The following is a 14,409-nucleotide window of genomic DNA, read 5'->3' as shown; positions in this document are numbered from 1 at the left end:
GAACGGACCTCCGGAACAAATTAAGTACTTAACCCGAGGTACCACTGTGTGTGTGTGTGTGTGTGTGTGTGCGCGCGTGTATCTCAGAATATGCACTGCTTGCAAATGAAGCACTGTGACACTCAAGAAATTTTTCATGTGCAAACATAATTAAAATCATGACCACATGTGACCACCTCAATAGCCATGAGCACAAATCACCATGAATGGGGAAAAAAGAAGAAAAAGGGATGCCAGGAAGGACCTGAAATTGCACAAAAAGAAATGAATCAATCTTATTTTGGGGGGTTGTCATTTCCTTAAGGGTGATATACCAGCCATTTAGGAACAGAGAAATCTACCTTATACAGATCCAAGCTGTTAGTACACCTACGTTATCTGCCAGTGTTCTCATGCCCTTGATGGGTATACCTACAGGCATTGTATGTCCAAAGAGCAAATTTACCACTCTTATCTGAGGTCCTCAACACATATATTTGAACACAATCACTTTGATGTCTTATTAATAACAAATGTACATATTTAACACTGCTATTGGACTAAGCATTCTAATGGAAATTTGATAAGCTGCTCAAAATGGAATGAGATAAGCTTCTCAATAACTTTTGCACGTGTGTGTTAGGTTAAGTCTTAACGCATAAGTCCAGTCAAAGGCGACTATGGGGTTGCAGCATTCATCTCGTTTTTCAGGCTAAGGGAGCCAGAGTTTGTCTGGAGACAGCTTTCCAGATCATGTGGCCAGCATGACTAAATCTCTTCTGGCGTGACAGAACACTGTTTACCTTTCCACTGCAGTAGTACCTATTTATCTACTTGCACTGGTATGATTTCGAACTGTTAGGTTGGCAGAAGCTGGAACAGAGCAACGGGAGCTCACCCCGTCACGTTAATTTGAACTGTCAACCTTCCGATCAGCAAGCCCAAGAGGCTCAGTGGTTTAGGGTATATCTGAACCAATTTTTTCTCATGGATCTGCACCTAATCTGAATGACCTGTGATGATTTTCTGCACAACATCCTGAATTCTGCTCTACTTTCAAGGTGTTAAAGTCCAAACCTGATGGGTAAATGTCTTTCAAGTGTGTGCTATTCAATTGTCTCAAACACAACAAGGGTTAAGAAGACTTCTGAAAAATTTTAGTCAACTGGCAGTGCAAGAAAAACTAAAAATTATGAAAGGACAAAAGTCACCTCTGAAAAAGTGGCTTGTTTTGCCTTCAGAGCAGCAATTTTAAGGAGAAAAAATTCTTCAGGAGAGCAAACTCTTATCTGACAGAATGCCTGGTTTTAAAAATTATTTTAACTGTATAAAGTATTTTATTCTGCTTATGTAGTTTGCTTTTTGTAATGTCATTTTGTAATGTCACTTTCTACATATCTCCATTTGAAGAACTGTTCATTTATTCCTACTCTTGCCTCCCGGCTTCCCAGCTAATTCCTGATGCTGAGGAGGACCTCTCCTCTTAGCCTATGACTGCCAAGCTTAATCAGGAGTCCCTGATGAGGAACTTTGTCAGAAGGTTTTTGAATGTCCAAGTATGCTTTGTTGACCAGATCATCTCTATCTATGTGCTTGTTGACACTTTCTCAGAACTCTAGTAGGGTTTGTGAGACAACTCTTTCCCTTGGAGGAGCCTTGCTTGGTTCATAAGAGCCAACTCCTTGGGGCTGAGGTCCCCCCCCCATAAAATATTTAGTGGACCTGTGGACCCCAAAGTTGATGGCCATTGCCATTCAAATGGTGTTCGGGTACAGCATCTTATGACTGATTATGTGGTGTGAGGCTTACCTGCCTCCCCCAATATTTTATTTAACTTGACACCCCAAGGTTGGACATTTTATCCTTAATAATACTTTCCACCAGTTTTCCCTGGATAATTGTTATGGCAAGCAGCCTGCTATTTCCAGGAGTCCCCCTGGATCCCTTCCTAAAAATTGCTGATACATTGTCTACTTTCCAGGTCTTGGGTATGGCGGCTGATCTTAGGGACAAGTAACATGTTTTTGTTAGAAGATCAGTGATTGCACATTTTCATTCACTGAGAACTCTTGGGTGGATGCCATGTAGACTCAGTTATTTGTCCATTTTTTATTTTGTTTATTAGGCTTAGAACTTCATTTCTTATCAGCATTCATCGGTTCTTCAGAGTTGATTCTACAAAAGTTAAATTATGGTTCCGGGATCTGCCCAAAATATTCTGTTGTGACGGCTGAAGCAGAAAACTCAGTCAGCTTCTCTATGATTCCCTCATCCTCCTTTAGCACTCATTTGACTCCCTTTAGCCCAGCCATCTCCCTGCATATTTGAAGTTCTTCTTGTTAGTCTTAATTTTTTATGTGTGTTCATCAATTTCCTTTCTAGCATCCCTTATGGTGTACCTGCACATTTATTTATTTTTTGGCCAATGTTTGCAGTGATGGAGTGTAAGATACAATTACCCGGGGTGGGTGCGTGGGGCAAACCCTCAAGGGTGGTGGGGCACAGAGGAAGCCCACTGCAGCTTGCCTTGCAAAGTGGCACATGTGACGCACTCACATTCCGCAGCCAAGCAGAGGAGGGAGGTGGCAACACTGCAGCCAACTCTCCTGCTCTCCGCCCCTGGGTCAGGCTTCACCCGGGAGTGGAGCTTACACGAGGATCCACTGAGTGAGCCTGTCATGGGGGCACTTGGTTGCACCCCCTCCGAAGCAATACACCCAGGGCCACGGTCCCCCAGCCCCCCCAGCTTACTGTCTGCTTGCACTTTTTTCTTTTCTTTCCCCCCTCACCAAAGTTTGTGTTATTTTTGTTCTCAGTTTGGACAAGACTTTATTTGTTAAGGGAAGCCTTTCGCCTCTAGTAGCTTATTTGACTCTGCTCTTTAACCATGCTGGTATCCTTTGGGCTTTCATGGTATCTTTCCTGATCTGTAGTATACAGTCAGTGGGTGGTGAAGCAACCTAAAAACTCCTTGACCAAAAGACTCACCCAGGTTCTAGCATGTTGAAAAGGCTGCCAAGTTTGGCCCTTGAATCAGATGTCTCATCTGGTCAGAATGTGAAATTGTGAAAGGAGGCAGTGAAAACAGATGTTGCTCCAAAGAAACCACTAGATGGTGAGGGGGCACAGTCCTTTCACTGTTACCCAGTTTAGGACAATATGTGATTATCAATAAGGGCAGGCATGGCGAACTTTTGACCCTACAGTTTCCATCATTCCTGAACTCTGGCCATGCAGGTTGGGGCTGGACTGCAGCTCAACAACATCTGGGGGCCCACAGGTTCCCTGTCCCTGCAGGATGAGTGCTTGTGTCTCTGACAACTCTCCAGTTCTGTGCGTGGTATTAGTGTACAGTACTTGCTGTGTATTATTTATAGGGCATAAAAAAGAAATAAATGAGTAAAAATACTGTTAATGTACATTGGTGGCTTTTTACTCTCTCTTTCTCTCCATAACTTAAACTTGACTATCCTGAGACTGGGCCCTTTTCCTTTGCCTTTTCCCTCCTCATTGACCTCAGAAATGGCACCTCAGCTTCACTCACATTAGCTGTAGGGTATTGTACACGAATCACATCCAAAAGCTTATCCATGGAACAGTTTATTAATATGAAATACATAATTTTCAGATCATATATGCCACAACAACGCTACCACCTGCATCTTCTTTAAAGACATCTGACAAATATAATTTTTAATAGGACACCGAGTGATAGTATTTGTTCAAATACATTGCTATGAAGTTAGGATGACATTGGCATTAGTTGATTAAATGAGAAACTACAGCACTTGCATAGTTTAAATGCATATTTTTTTTTACACTGCCTTTGCCAGTCCAACTTGGTTGTTCCCCCTGTCAAATATACTGTAGTATTCTCTGAGGAACATATCTCCTAGTATCAAGTGATCATAATCTTTGCTGCCAGAGCTAAAGCCACTCTCGCAATGGTCATCATCCTAGAAGGAAAGGAAAGGAAAGGAAAGGATATCCTTAAGTCTCAAAAGGAGATAAATGTTGTAGATGTAACACTAGGACAATAGTAATAGTGCACAATATTGTAAATTCTGTATTCAGTCTATAATAATTAGCACAATACCTTAATAATGAACAACCAATTGTACAAGTTAGCAAACTATTTTTAAAATTATAGGCAGTCTCCACAATTCAAAATGTTTTTTGCTCTGCTCTGTTGGAAGAAATAATTGCATCGAAATGTCATCTTATCCCCGGAATATGCCGTCTTAAAGATGATAGAATCAGTTCCAGACAAAGAATCTTTGCCAAGCCTACTTGGAAATGTTGGAGGTTTAAGCTGTGAACTTCTATTTGCAAAGCAAATCCCCTACCACTGAGCTATGGCCCCTCCCTATGGAGTCAGTGGAGATCACAAGAGACTTATTTCCCATCTCCTCCTCGCTCCACCTCCTGCTAGCTATAAAGGATAGGATCACTGTGTCCCTCTGCCAATAGAAGCCCTTCTTCGGGGCTACATGTGGTGTATTAAGATGGTGCCGAGAGTGAGATTTCAAAATTCTCTAGATTGTGTCATCACTACAAGAGGAAATGAGGGGAGAAAGAACATTATTTGTTTCAAAATTCTTCCATATCTGCAAACGCCAAGCAAACACACCTGAGAGCTGCATACAGTATATATGTTGCTATATGTGATGGAAGGTTTAAGTCCTTCTTGGGGTCATGTTATACAACATGTCAGAGGCAACCTTCCTGGGATGGGAATCATCTGTAGTCAGAGATACTATACTAAACTGTCATGAAACTACCAGTATGTTGGTGGGGAATTTGTATTGACCTTTTTTCTATAAGACATGCAGGTTTGGGTCTAGCTCTTCTGACCGTCTCAGGATATCTAATTGGCTTTCTGCCCTAAAACGTATTCCATTTCCCCCTGTCTTTAGCCCATGTGTTCATAAATATTTTGCACTTCTAATCTGCCCTAAACTGTTTGAACCTGCATTATTATGGCAAGTAGATAGTATTCCAGTTCTATCATATACCTTATGAGTATAGGCTTGTGGAGTCAAAGGATATTGAATTCCATTGATTACAAAAACAACATCTGGCATATTGTGGAGGTTTCTGCAGTTGAAGGAATGCTGAAAGAGATAAGGAAGAGTTGAGTTTGGGCATTATTCTTATCATGAAGGAAATGAACCAGCAAACCTCAAGTTTGCTCATGAAATGTCGTGGATTTGTCCCTGAGCTGATCTCAGGAAAGCAAACGTACCGCTTTAAGTGAGAACTTAATAACCATCTAGTGTAACTCACAGGTTTGAGCAGCACAATGTAGAACACTGTAGCACAGAAGCACGCCATCTAGCTGAATATTACAAATAAATCATCTCAACACTTCACATCTAAACTTCACAGTCTAAAGCAATGGAGATGATGCAAATGGGTGCTGATGGCAGGCTGATGTACAATCTGTGTTGAGAGATATTGTTTGGAAGAAACAAAGCCAATGTATTTTGCAGACAGACTACAGTACGAAATGACAGCAGTGTTCTCTCTTTCCCCCTTCCTTTACTGGATGTCACAGCTTATTTTCTTTTCCTGCCATTTCCATTGTTGTAGCTTGGATGCTCATTCACATTTGCATGCATGTGCAGTAGGAATCATGAAGAACCATGAAGGCTAACACTGAGGTACCAGCAGCTGTAGCCCAGGAGGCAGGGGCACCGACTTGGGCCCCAGATTATGGGTGCCCAATGGAACTTGCGACGTAACATGACATGTTGACATTATGATGTCCAATGCAATCTCCGGGGTCATGTCTGAGGTCTCGCAAAACCTCCAACATGACTTCCGGTTTCTCCTGAATGTCGCTTTGGGAGGCCCTGCAAGGCCTTGGATGCGGATTTGTACCAGTGCCTAATCCTCACCACCTTTGGTTGTGCGCCTCTGAAACTGGAGCTCCGTCTAACAGAGTAAGGAGTGTGGACACTAGAGTGATATGGATGATACAGGGCCTCTTTCAGCTACAGTATGAAGAAAATCAGCAAAAGTCAATCTTACCTTGCCAATGGCTTGCTGGATTTGGTTAATTTCAGATTTTGGACCAAGCAATGAGGACGTCCCTGTATCAAGAAGTGCTTGACAGCCATCTCTGCACGCAATCTTCTTAGAATTCACTAGAATGCTGAGAAATTGGAAATCATTATATTCTTTAGTTTCTGACATGAAACATTTTAAAGCCACACTATGGAGCAGCTCTCCAGGATTTCAGATAGGGAATTCTCATAGCACTGCCTGAAGATATCAGTTATGGAACCTGTGACCTTCTGTTTGCAAAGCAATTGATCTGCCATTGAGGTAGGGCCCTTCCCCAAACATGGGTTGTTGGTTTTTTAATGGAGAGTGGGATGTGATAAGTACTTTCAGGAAGTTGCATTGGAAATTGTAGAAGGCATAAAACAAAACACATGAACTACAGATTGTAAGCTGCTCAGGGCAAGGGCCTGCAACCATATACTCTGTTAATGCCATTTACAAGAACGGTTCTATATAAGTCATCCTAATAAGGGACAACTAGAAAACACAGAGTAAGTCGCACATTCGTATTTACATTTTATTGCACTCCATCTCTTCCTGTTTAGCTAACTAGCCATTAAAATTATTCAGAAAAACTTTTCAGTTTTATTGTACCCAGTCAATATGTTAAGATTAACAATAATGTTGCTAATACTACTGATAAGAATAATTCCTGCTTACCTGTCCACGGCAATCCACCACGGATATTTAGATTTGACAGGAATCCAGTTAATACGACCAGTAAAATAGGATTGATCAATTCCACCAAAAATGATCATGCTCCCATCTGTTTTTCTGAAACATAGATATATAGTGTGCTGTTGTCAAGTCATTCATGCAGAATAAGCTAAACTGCATATTAAAAGAGTGAATGTACCATGTTCTCATACCTCTGTCCAAATTAGACAGGGAGAGAGAGAGAGAGAAAGGAATTTTTGCAGTGCACCAGTATCTACTGGTGAACACTGGACAATGAAGGCTCTAAGATTTTGATAGGTGAATGCTGTTCATGTACTTTTCCTTTCTTGTTCTATATATCACCATGCTTCCTGTTCAGCTCTGTATATCACACACTGACTTCCCCCTTCATAATCTTCATAGGTTTTGTTCTTCTAATTGGTTTTCATTGTGATTTTAAGCAAGCCAGTTTGGGGCAGTGGGGGCCATTCTACTCCACCAACCCCAGTCTACCTTCAGCCAGCCTCACCTGCCTGCTGACTTGCTTGCACCCAGTCCAGGGCGTGTCACTGTCTGTCAGATTCCTCCACTTTAGTCAGTCTCATTATGGTGGAGAATGCAGAGAAAGGGAGAATTGGCCGGCTTCATTTGTGCCTGGCTCTACTTCCACCTACTGCTTCCCTTAGTGCCTTCTGCCCTAGAAAGGCTTATTACCTTCCTTTCACAAAACCACTAAGTGTGCAGTGCTGGGCACACTTACTCAACAGTAGAGCTGACATGTACAGGATGAGTTGCATATTATCCACCTAATGTGATGGAGAGATTTATCGTTATTGATCTACTCCCAAAATAGGTGAAAAGGTCTTTGCCTTTGCATTACAGTCCTCCAATTATTCTGCATGAGGTAGGATTCTGATTTGGAGCAAAGACTCCAGAGGTATTAAATTAAAATCATAAGTGAAGGTAGCTACATGGGTGTGTGTGTGTGTGTGTGTGTGTGTGTGTGTGTGTGTGTACCGTATTTCCATGCATTACAGAATAGTACAAGAATTAGAAGCAGGGGGGTTGGCCTCTTCACTCTCTGCCTCAACTCTGTCTACCTCCCTCTCTTCCCACATTAACACTTAGCTCACCTGAGCTTGGCTCCTGCTCTGCTCTGCTCTCAAGGGACAAGCTGCAAGGGGGGTGCAGTCAACTGCTGGGTACTAGAAAACCAGAGGGACCTTTTCTCCTTCATCATCAAGTAGCCTTGACTACAATAGCTTATTCATCCCTGGAGAAGCTTGGCATTCTGACCAATTTGAGGATGGGGGTTCCAGCCCCCTCTACCCATCAACCTCTGTGCAAACAAAGCACAGTGGCAGACAGAATTGTACAGCAGGCAAAGCAATAGCCAACCTGTAAAATAATCTCAGGTGCATTTTCCTTCCATGAATCCTCCAAGTACACACAACAAATCATCTTAGCAGTAAAGCAAAATAGTGTTTACCCGCTGAGATAAACAGAAAATTCGTCTTTCTCAAGCAAGCCTTTCTTCATCAGGTTATCAATGAATGAACCTGTCCTCCCAGAGCCTAAGCCGAGGATCCCATCGTATTTTTTTTTGTTAAAGTCTTCTGACTCACTGGTGCTCAATCCAAATTCTATATCAGAAATAGTAAGACTGGATATCTAGGAGAAAAACAAAATATTCCCTTACTTCTGTATCATGCTGTAAAGTACAGAGCAGGCTGCTACAAGTGATGCATTCAGGCTAAAATCCTGTGCATGTTAACATGAAAGGAAACCTCATTTGACTTTTCAGACAATAATATTCAAACATGGATAGTGGCAGGTAATAAAATATTGGGGGTGGCAGGTAAGTCCCATCCTGCATAATTGATCACAAGACACAGTCCATGCACACCATTTGAATGGCAAAGCCCATTAACTTTGAGGGGCGGCCCCCATCATATAATATTTGGGGGATGAAGGGACCATGGCCCATAAGAACTGGCTCCTATGGAGAGTGGGCAAGAGCAAATTAGGTCCTAGTTTTAAACCTGTTTATTCAGAGGTAGGTCTCATCAATTTCATTGATATTTACTTCAGGATTGCATAACCTTAGTACTGCAGCTTTAATTTGTGCTACTTTGAATCTAACAATGACAATTTAAAATCAACGTCTTGGTTACCACATATTGTGTTCGGAATTCCTTGAGGAGCAGCCATTCTATGAATATATACATAAATATATCCAAGTAATATAATAGGCTGATTCTGTTTTTACTGTTTTAAAGTTTCCAGGATTCAAAAACATTGACATGCATTGGCCTTGGAAATACACAGAACAGTTAATTATTTATAAGTTTGTATTCCCAACTTGTCCTGTATCTATAAAATACTACTGTATTAGTTTACCTTGACTGTATCACGTCCTAAGATCACTCCCACGCTTCCTTTCCCATACTCAATGGGGAATCGCTTTCCTGTTCCATGGAAGGTAGAAGACTTACGTGGGTCAAATCTCTGGTGTCTTACTAAAAGTAAAAAGAAATCAGAATTTAATTAATATAAAAACAGTTTTTAATCAGTGATTGATAGCAGAAACAAACTGAAGGTATAAATTTTCTGAAGAGAAAAATTGTAATAAAAGGACATTGGAAAACACTAGGGAAACATTTAGAGTGGCTGGGGAAACTCAGCCAGATGGGCGGGGTATAAATAATAAATTATTATTATAATTATTAAATTATTATAGATAACAGGAGCTAGGACATATTATTATTTTACTAAGGAAATATGTCCCAACCCTGATCATTGAAAACTGAGATCTATCTCTCTCCAGCAGTGGAGTGTCCTTTTTTGCCACTTGAAGCATAATGGGATGTGCCCCACTCTACTACCCTGCCTCCCCACCCCACCCCTTCTCCACTGCCACCCTTACCTGGGTTGTGTGGGGGCACTGATGACAGCTGGTTCCAGTGATATTTAGCAAGATCTCTCCGAAATCTTGCCAGATCTTGCATGCTCCATGAGATCTCATGGGATCTCACCAGAAACTGGTGCTGCTGCTGGCGCCGGCCAACAGGACACCCACGGGTACCACCTCTTCTGCTTCTGCTGCCTGGGGTAGCTACCATACGCTGCCTCATGGGTGGGCCAGCTCTGTTTCTTCTTCCACCATATATATTTCAAAGAACCACATTGTTTTAGCATTATCATTTTGTACCTGTCACTAAAAATGACTGTGCACAATGATGGGAACTGGGTTTTACAAAACCAAATCTACTCGATTTATTGTATACTCTAATACGTGTTTACTCAGGAGTAACTTCTATAATTGAGTTTAATTTATCTCAGGTAAGTGAGCATATAGGATTGCAGACTATGCATATTTATTTAGTAGTCTCATTGCATTCAATGAGTCTTACTTTTAGGCAAATAGAATTAAGGCCTCAACCAGGCTGGTTACGATATAATGAACTATTTCCTTTATGCCACTTTGTTTCCTTCCTTTTGTATACCTGGCTAACATGCTTAAACACTTGGACATTCTCAGTTACTTACTGCATGCTTTCTCCTTGCAATAGATAGATGGCACCCAGAGAAGGGATGATCCAGTGTCAAACAGAACCTTGAACGGCTGTGGTGGGGTTCCAATGTAGATAGTTCCATAGTATGTCAGCTGTAGATTTATAAAACAAATATGCATTGCAGCACTACCCTGACTCTCTCTTTTGGCTTTACATTTTAGTTCCTCATACTTATGCAAGATAATCCTGTAAATCTGAGTACTTAACTAAGAGGTGGGGTGGGGGAGAGGCAGAAATAAATTACAGTCTTTCATAGGGTAATGTGGAAAGGACCTTGTTCAAATAAATGAAAAATAAACAGTATAAATTGTTGAAACTTGAAAGATGCAGCAGTAAAGCTGACATGCCCTTCCCATGTATATCTGTGCATGGACAATAAATACCGTTTATCTCACTTAATCCTTTGCCTTTTCTTCTCTTGAAAAAACTTAGAATCAGAGGCAGCAGAGGTTTAGATTCTGAGTTTTCCTTCTCCTAGATGGGCTACATTCCCAAGTTAACAAGCACCATCTGCCCCTCACTTCCCTCTACAGCAGGGGTAGTCAACCTTTTCATAGCCACTGTGATCTACGTGACGGTCACCTCCAGACTGGATTATTGTAACTCGCTCTACGTGAGGCTGCCCTTGAGACTGACCCAGAAACTCCAGCGGGTGCAGAATGCCGCGGCGAGACTCCTTATGGGGTCTTCACTGCGAGATCATATTCATCCGGTGCTATACCAGCTGCACTGGCTCCCGGTGGAGTACAGGATCAGGTTCAAGGTGCTGGTTTTAACCTTTAAAGCCCTATACGGCCTAGGACCCTTGTACCTACGGGACCGCCTCTCCTGGTATGTCCCATAGAGAAATTTACGGTCTGCAAATAAAAACATCCTGAAGATCCCAGGCCACAGAGAGGTTAGGCTGGCCTCAACTAGAGCCAGGGCTTTTTTGGCTGTGGCTCCGATCTGGTGGAACACTCTGTCACAAGAGACTAGGGCCCTGCGGGACCTGACATCTTTCCGCAGGGCCTGCAAGACAGAGCTGTTCCACCAGGCCTTTGGTCAGGGCGTAGCCTGACCCCCTCCTCTGGCAATCTGCACAGAATTTTGCTTAATGGTTGCCATCAATTTGATTTTAATTAATTTTATAATGAATGTTTTTAGAATGTTGGATCATTTTGATTGGGGAGGGCGGGATATAAATAAAATTTTTTATTATTATTATTATTATTATTATTATTATTATTATACCTACCACCCACTAATGCATCTTTCTTGATGGTAAAAATTTCCTTACTGCTCATCAGTGCTCAATGGAAGGAGGATTCAGCTTGTGCCATAGAACCCCCTACCGCCCACCCAGAATCCTGAAACGCCCACTAGTGGACGGTAGGGACCAGATTAACAACCCCTGTTCTACAGCATGTACAGAAACCGCTTTCTTGACAGTTCCACCCACTATTGGTCTCATCCGCTCAATCCACCAGAGCCTGTCTTTTCATGCAGAGGATGTTGCGTGGCAAGTCCCCTCCCCCATGTGAAATGAAGACACTGGACACATTATTTAAGGTTAATGGGCATGAAAAGGCCACAACTTTATTGATTACAGAATTGAAAGGTATTGGCCTTAGGCATTGGCTCCTATCGACTACCCGGCATGGAGACCGGGAAGGGTTATCCACAAGCAGTGGGAGTCCTGTTGAAGTATGCCAACTAGGATCCCGTGGGTGTCACTGCTCGGGGGCGTGCCGGGGGCCCTTACCTCCCTAGGTTTCGGACAAGGCAACACCCCCCGGAGTCCTCTACCGGACTACCCTTTACATTGGGGGAAGGTGATGGTGCTTCCTCCCCCCCCATTCATTTGCATAACAATTAATCCCTGCCAATGCCTAACCGCCAATACCGTGGAAGTTGTGACGTTTGCTATGAGGTAGGCGAAAAAACCAAAAGGCTGGAAGTGCGCCAAATTGAAAAAATTCCTACCAGGCCCCTTGCGGCGACCAACTGGAGTCCATAGCAAGGTCATAGCTAGCTAAGCCTAAAGGGTGGGTGGGATGGGAAAAACCGCTCAGCTGGAAAGGGGAAAGAGGGCGGTCACCGGGCGTGCCTGGCCTTAAATAGGCTAGGCCATGTCTTCCCAGTCCGCCAATTGGCGGGCAGGGTCGAAGGCACGCCCAGGGATTCCCTGGTTCTCGTGGGGGCAAAAGGCCAGCCCCCGCGTGTGTGGGAGGGGGTAGCCCGCAACCCCCTCTCCTCCCAAGCTCGGAAATGGCTTTCCCAACTCACCAAGGGCCTCAGACCCATCGGCTCCCCTCACCTGATTTAGCTGGCAGGGCTGACAAACCTTTAAGGGTCTTTAGCAAAGAGATTCTGAGCAAGTAGAAGCTTGCAAGACGACAAACCACCCCTGTTGAAGCACTGTATTCTACACCACTACAGATATTACAGATGCGAGAACTCTGATCTCTTTTGCATCTGGCCAATGCGATTTCAATGGGGTTCCAAAGTGCTTAACTTTGGATAGTGCTTAACTGGGTGCAATCCAGCAACTCGTCCCATAGAAATAAATGGGGCTTTGATCTAGCCATGGCTAAATCCCCTTTCCGTGCTTTTAGTGGGAATGAATCATGGGTGTGATTTGCTTAACTGATTATGTTGACACCCCCTGGGTGTCAGGAGAAATATGAGGTATTTCAATCAAACATCAGGAAAACATTGGTGAAAATTTGCTCAATGGCGCAGCAAATTGATAAAAGCAAAGCAGACTCACATCCTGGAGGTTCTTAAGTGGTTTCTTAAATCGGCCACGTTTAGAAAAGGCTGTGATATATTCTGTATCCATGTCCCGATTGGTTTTCTGAAAACCTTCTAGCAAGTTTTTCTCCCTGAGCATCCCTCTTCGCGTCTTCTCTCTCTGCAATGGAATCCTGGTACAAAATAATTGAATGATTATGCTTGGATTCTTTTCTGCTCCTGTAAATGTGCTTATTTTGAAATCAGCCTTTCATAATTAATAGGTTTAATGCCATCACCACATCCAAACATTCTCAACTACCAGGTCTAAGCATTTCCAAAATTAAGGCATGTCGGAAATGAAACTTAAAGGTCACATCTACTCAACATGACCAAAGTCTTTCTCAGTATCAATAAAGACTAATATAGATTACAATCTTGCACACAGTCATTCATGCATCTTCTCCATTGACTTCAACAGGATTTGAACAGGTGTAATTCGGGGTTATAGTACCTGTAGATCTCCAGATGTTGTTGAATTATTATTTAATCAGAAAACACAGCTGTCAATAAAGTAAATATTAGCAACTTAATGATCACTTACTTAACAAGACATTCAGAGAGAGCAACAAAGGTGAAGAGAATTGCAAGGCACTTCATCCTGCTAGTTCATCAAGAGACTGCACAAGTTTCTCTGCTAATTGCTCTAGAAACTCCATTATTTTATAGCTGCTTGAGAAGTAACCACAATTTTCTAAAGAACAGGTGGTCATATTTCATCACAGAAAGTTCAGCCCATTCCAGGAAACCAGAACTGATCAGTCACATTTCTGTGCAAATATGTGGAAATCACACATAAGATTTCAGCATATACCAGGCTTCCCAACCTTTGGCCCTCCAGATGTTTTGGACTACAATTCCCATCATCCCTGACCACTGGTCCTCTTTGCTAGGGATCATGGGAGTTGTAGGCCAAAACATCTGGAGGGCCAAAGGTTGGGGATGCCTGGCGTATACCACTGTAAATATAAACAATTCCATTGAATATGTTGCCATGCATTCTATTTCCAACTCCTGTTTGACACCCTGGAGACTCAATGACAGTCAGTGTAGTCCAGTGGTATTCAACCAGTCCAGACAAATAATGACTGAGCAAACCAATTATTTTAATAATAATTTTTATAATTATTAAAATCATGTAATAATAATGTATTTATTTTTTTTAATGTTGGAGCAATTCATACAGGTGAACTGAGCACCAAACAAACCCAAAGTTTGCATGCTTGTTGTCTTTGTGAAGTTGTCTTGCTTGCAGTGGAATTCTGTGGCTTTTCCTCATACTATTGCCATGTGATCTGTGGAGGCCAGATCTGCTTGGAGGAGCTACTAGTCTCCTCTTAGCCCAGGAAGGAAA

General features: G+C 42.4%; 1 protein-coding gene across 1 annotated transcript; it reads right to left on the bottom strand.

Moving 5' to 3' along the window:
• Positions 1-3,563: 3,563 nt before the first annotated feature.
• Positions 3,564-13,684, bottom strand: LOC307218284 (embryonic pepsinogen-like). Its single transcript, XM_079980501.1, has 9 exons — positions 13,600-13,684; positions 13,033-13,189; positions 10,255-10,372; positions 9,106-9,224; positions 8,195-8,376; positions 6,709-6,822; positions 6,013-6,136; positions 4,995-5,093; positions 3,564-3,935 (listed from the first exon to the last, which is right to left on the bottom strand). The coding sequence occupies exons 1-9, from the start codon at positions 13,653-13,655 to the stop codon at positions 3,795-3,797; spliced, it is 1,110 nt and encodes a 369-aa protein (XP_079836627.1). The 5' UTR covers positions 13,656-13,684; the 3' UTR covers positions 3,564-3,794.
• Between the last annotated feature and the right edge of the window lie 725 nt (positions 13,685-14,409).

This window comes from Podarcis cretensis, assembly GCF_951804945.1.
Source record: "Podarcis cretensis genome assembly, chromosome: 6".
NCBI lineage: Eukaryota > Metazoa > Chordata > Lepidosauria > Squamata > Lacertidae > Podarcis > Podarcis cretensis.
Note: the sequence above shows the minus strand (reverse complement) of the source record. Positions and strands in the feature narration are given on the sequence as shown.

Coding starts and splice junctions, on each gene's coding strand:
- LOC307218284 (XM_079980501.1), bottom strand. CDS start 13,655: ATGAAGTGCCTTGCAATTCTCTTCACCTTTGTTGCTCTCTCTGAATGT. Junction 6,137..6,708: donor TGGTGGATTGCCGTGGACAG/GTAAGCAGGAAT, acceptor CCAATTTCTCAG/CATTCTAGTGAATTCTAAGA. Junction 5,094..6,012: donor TCCAGCAAGCCATTGGCAAG/GTAAGATTGACT, acceptor TATCTCTTTCAG/CATTCCTTCAACTGCAGAAA.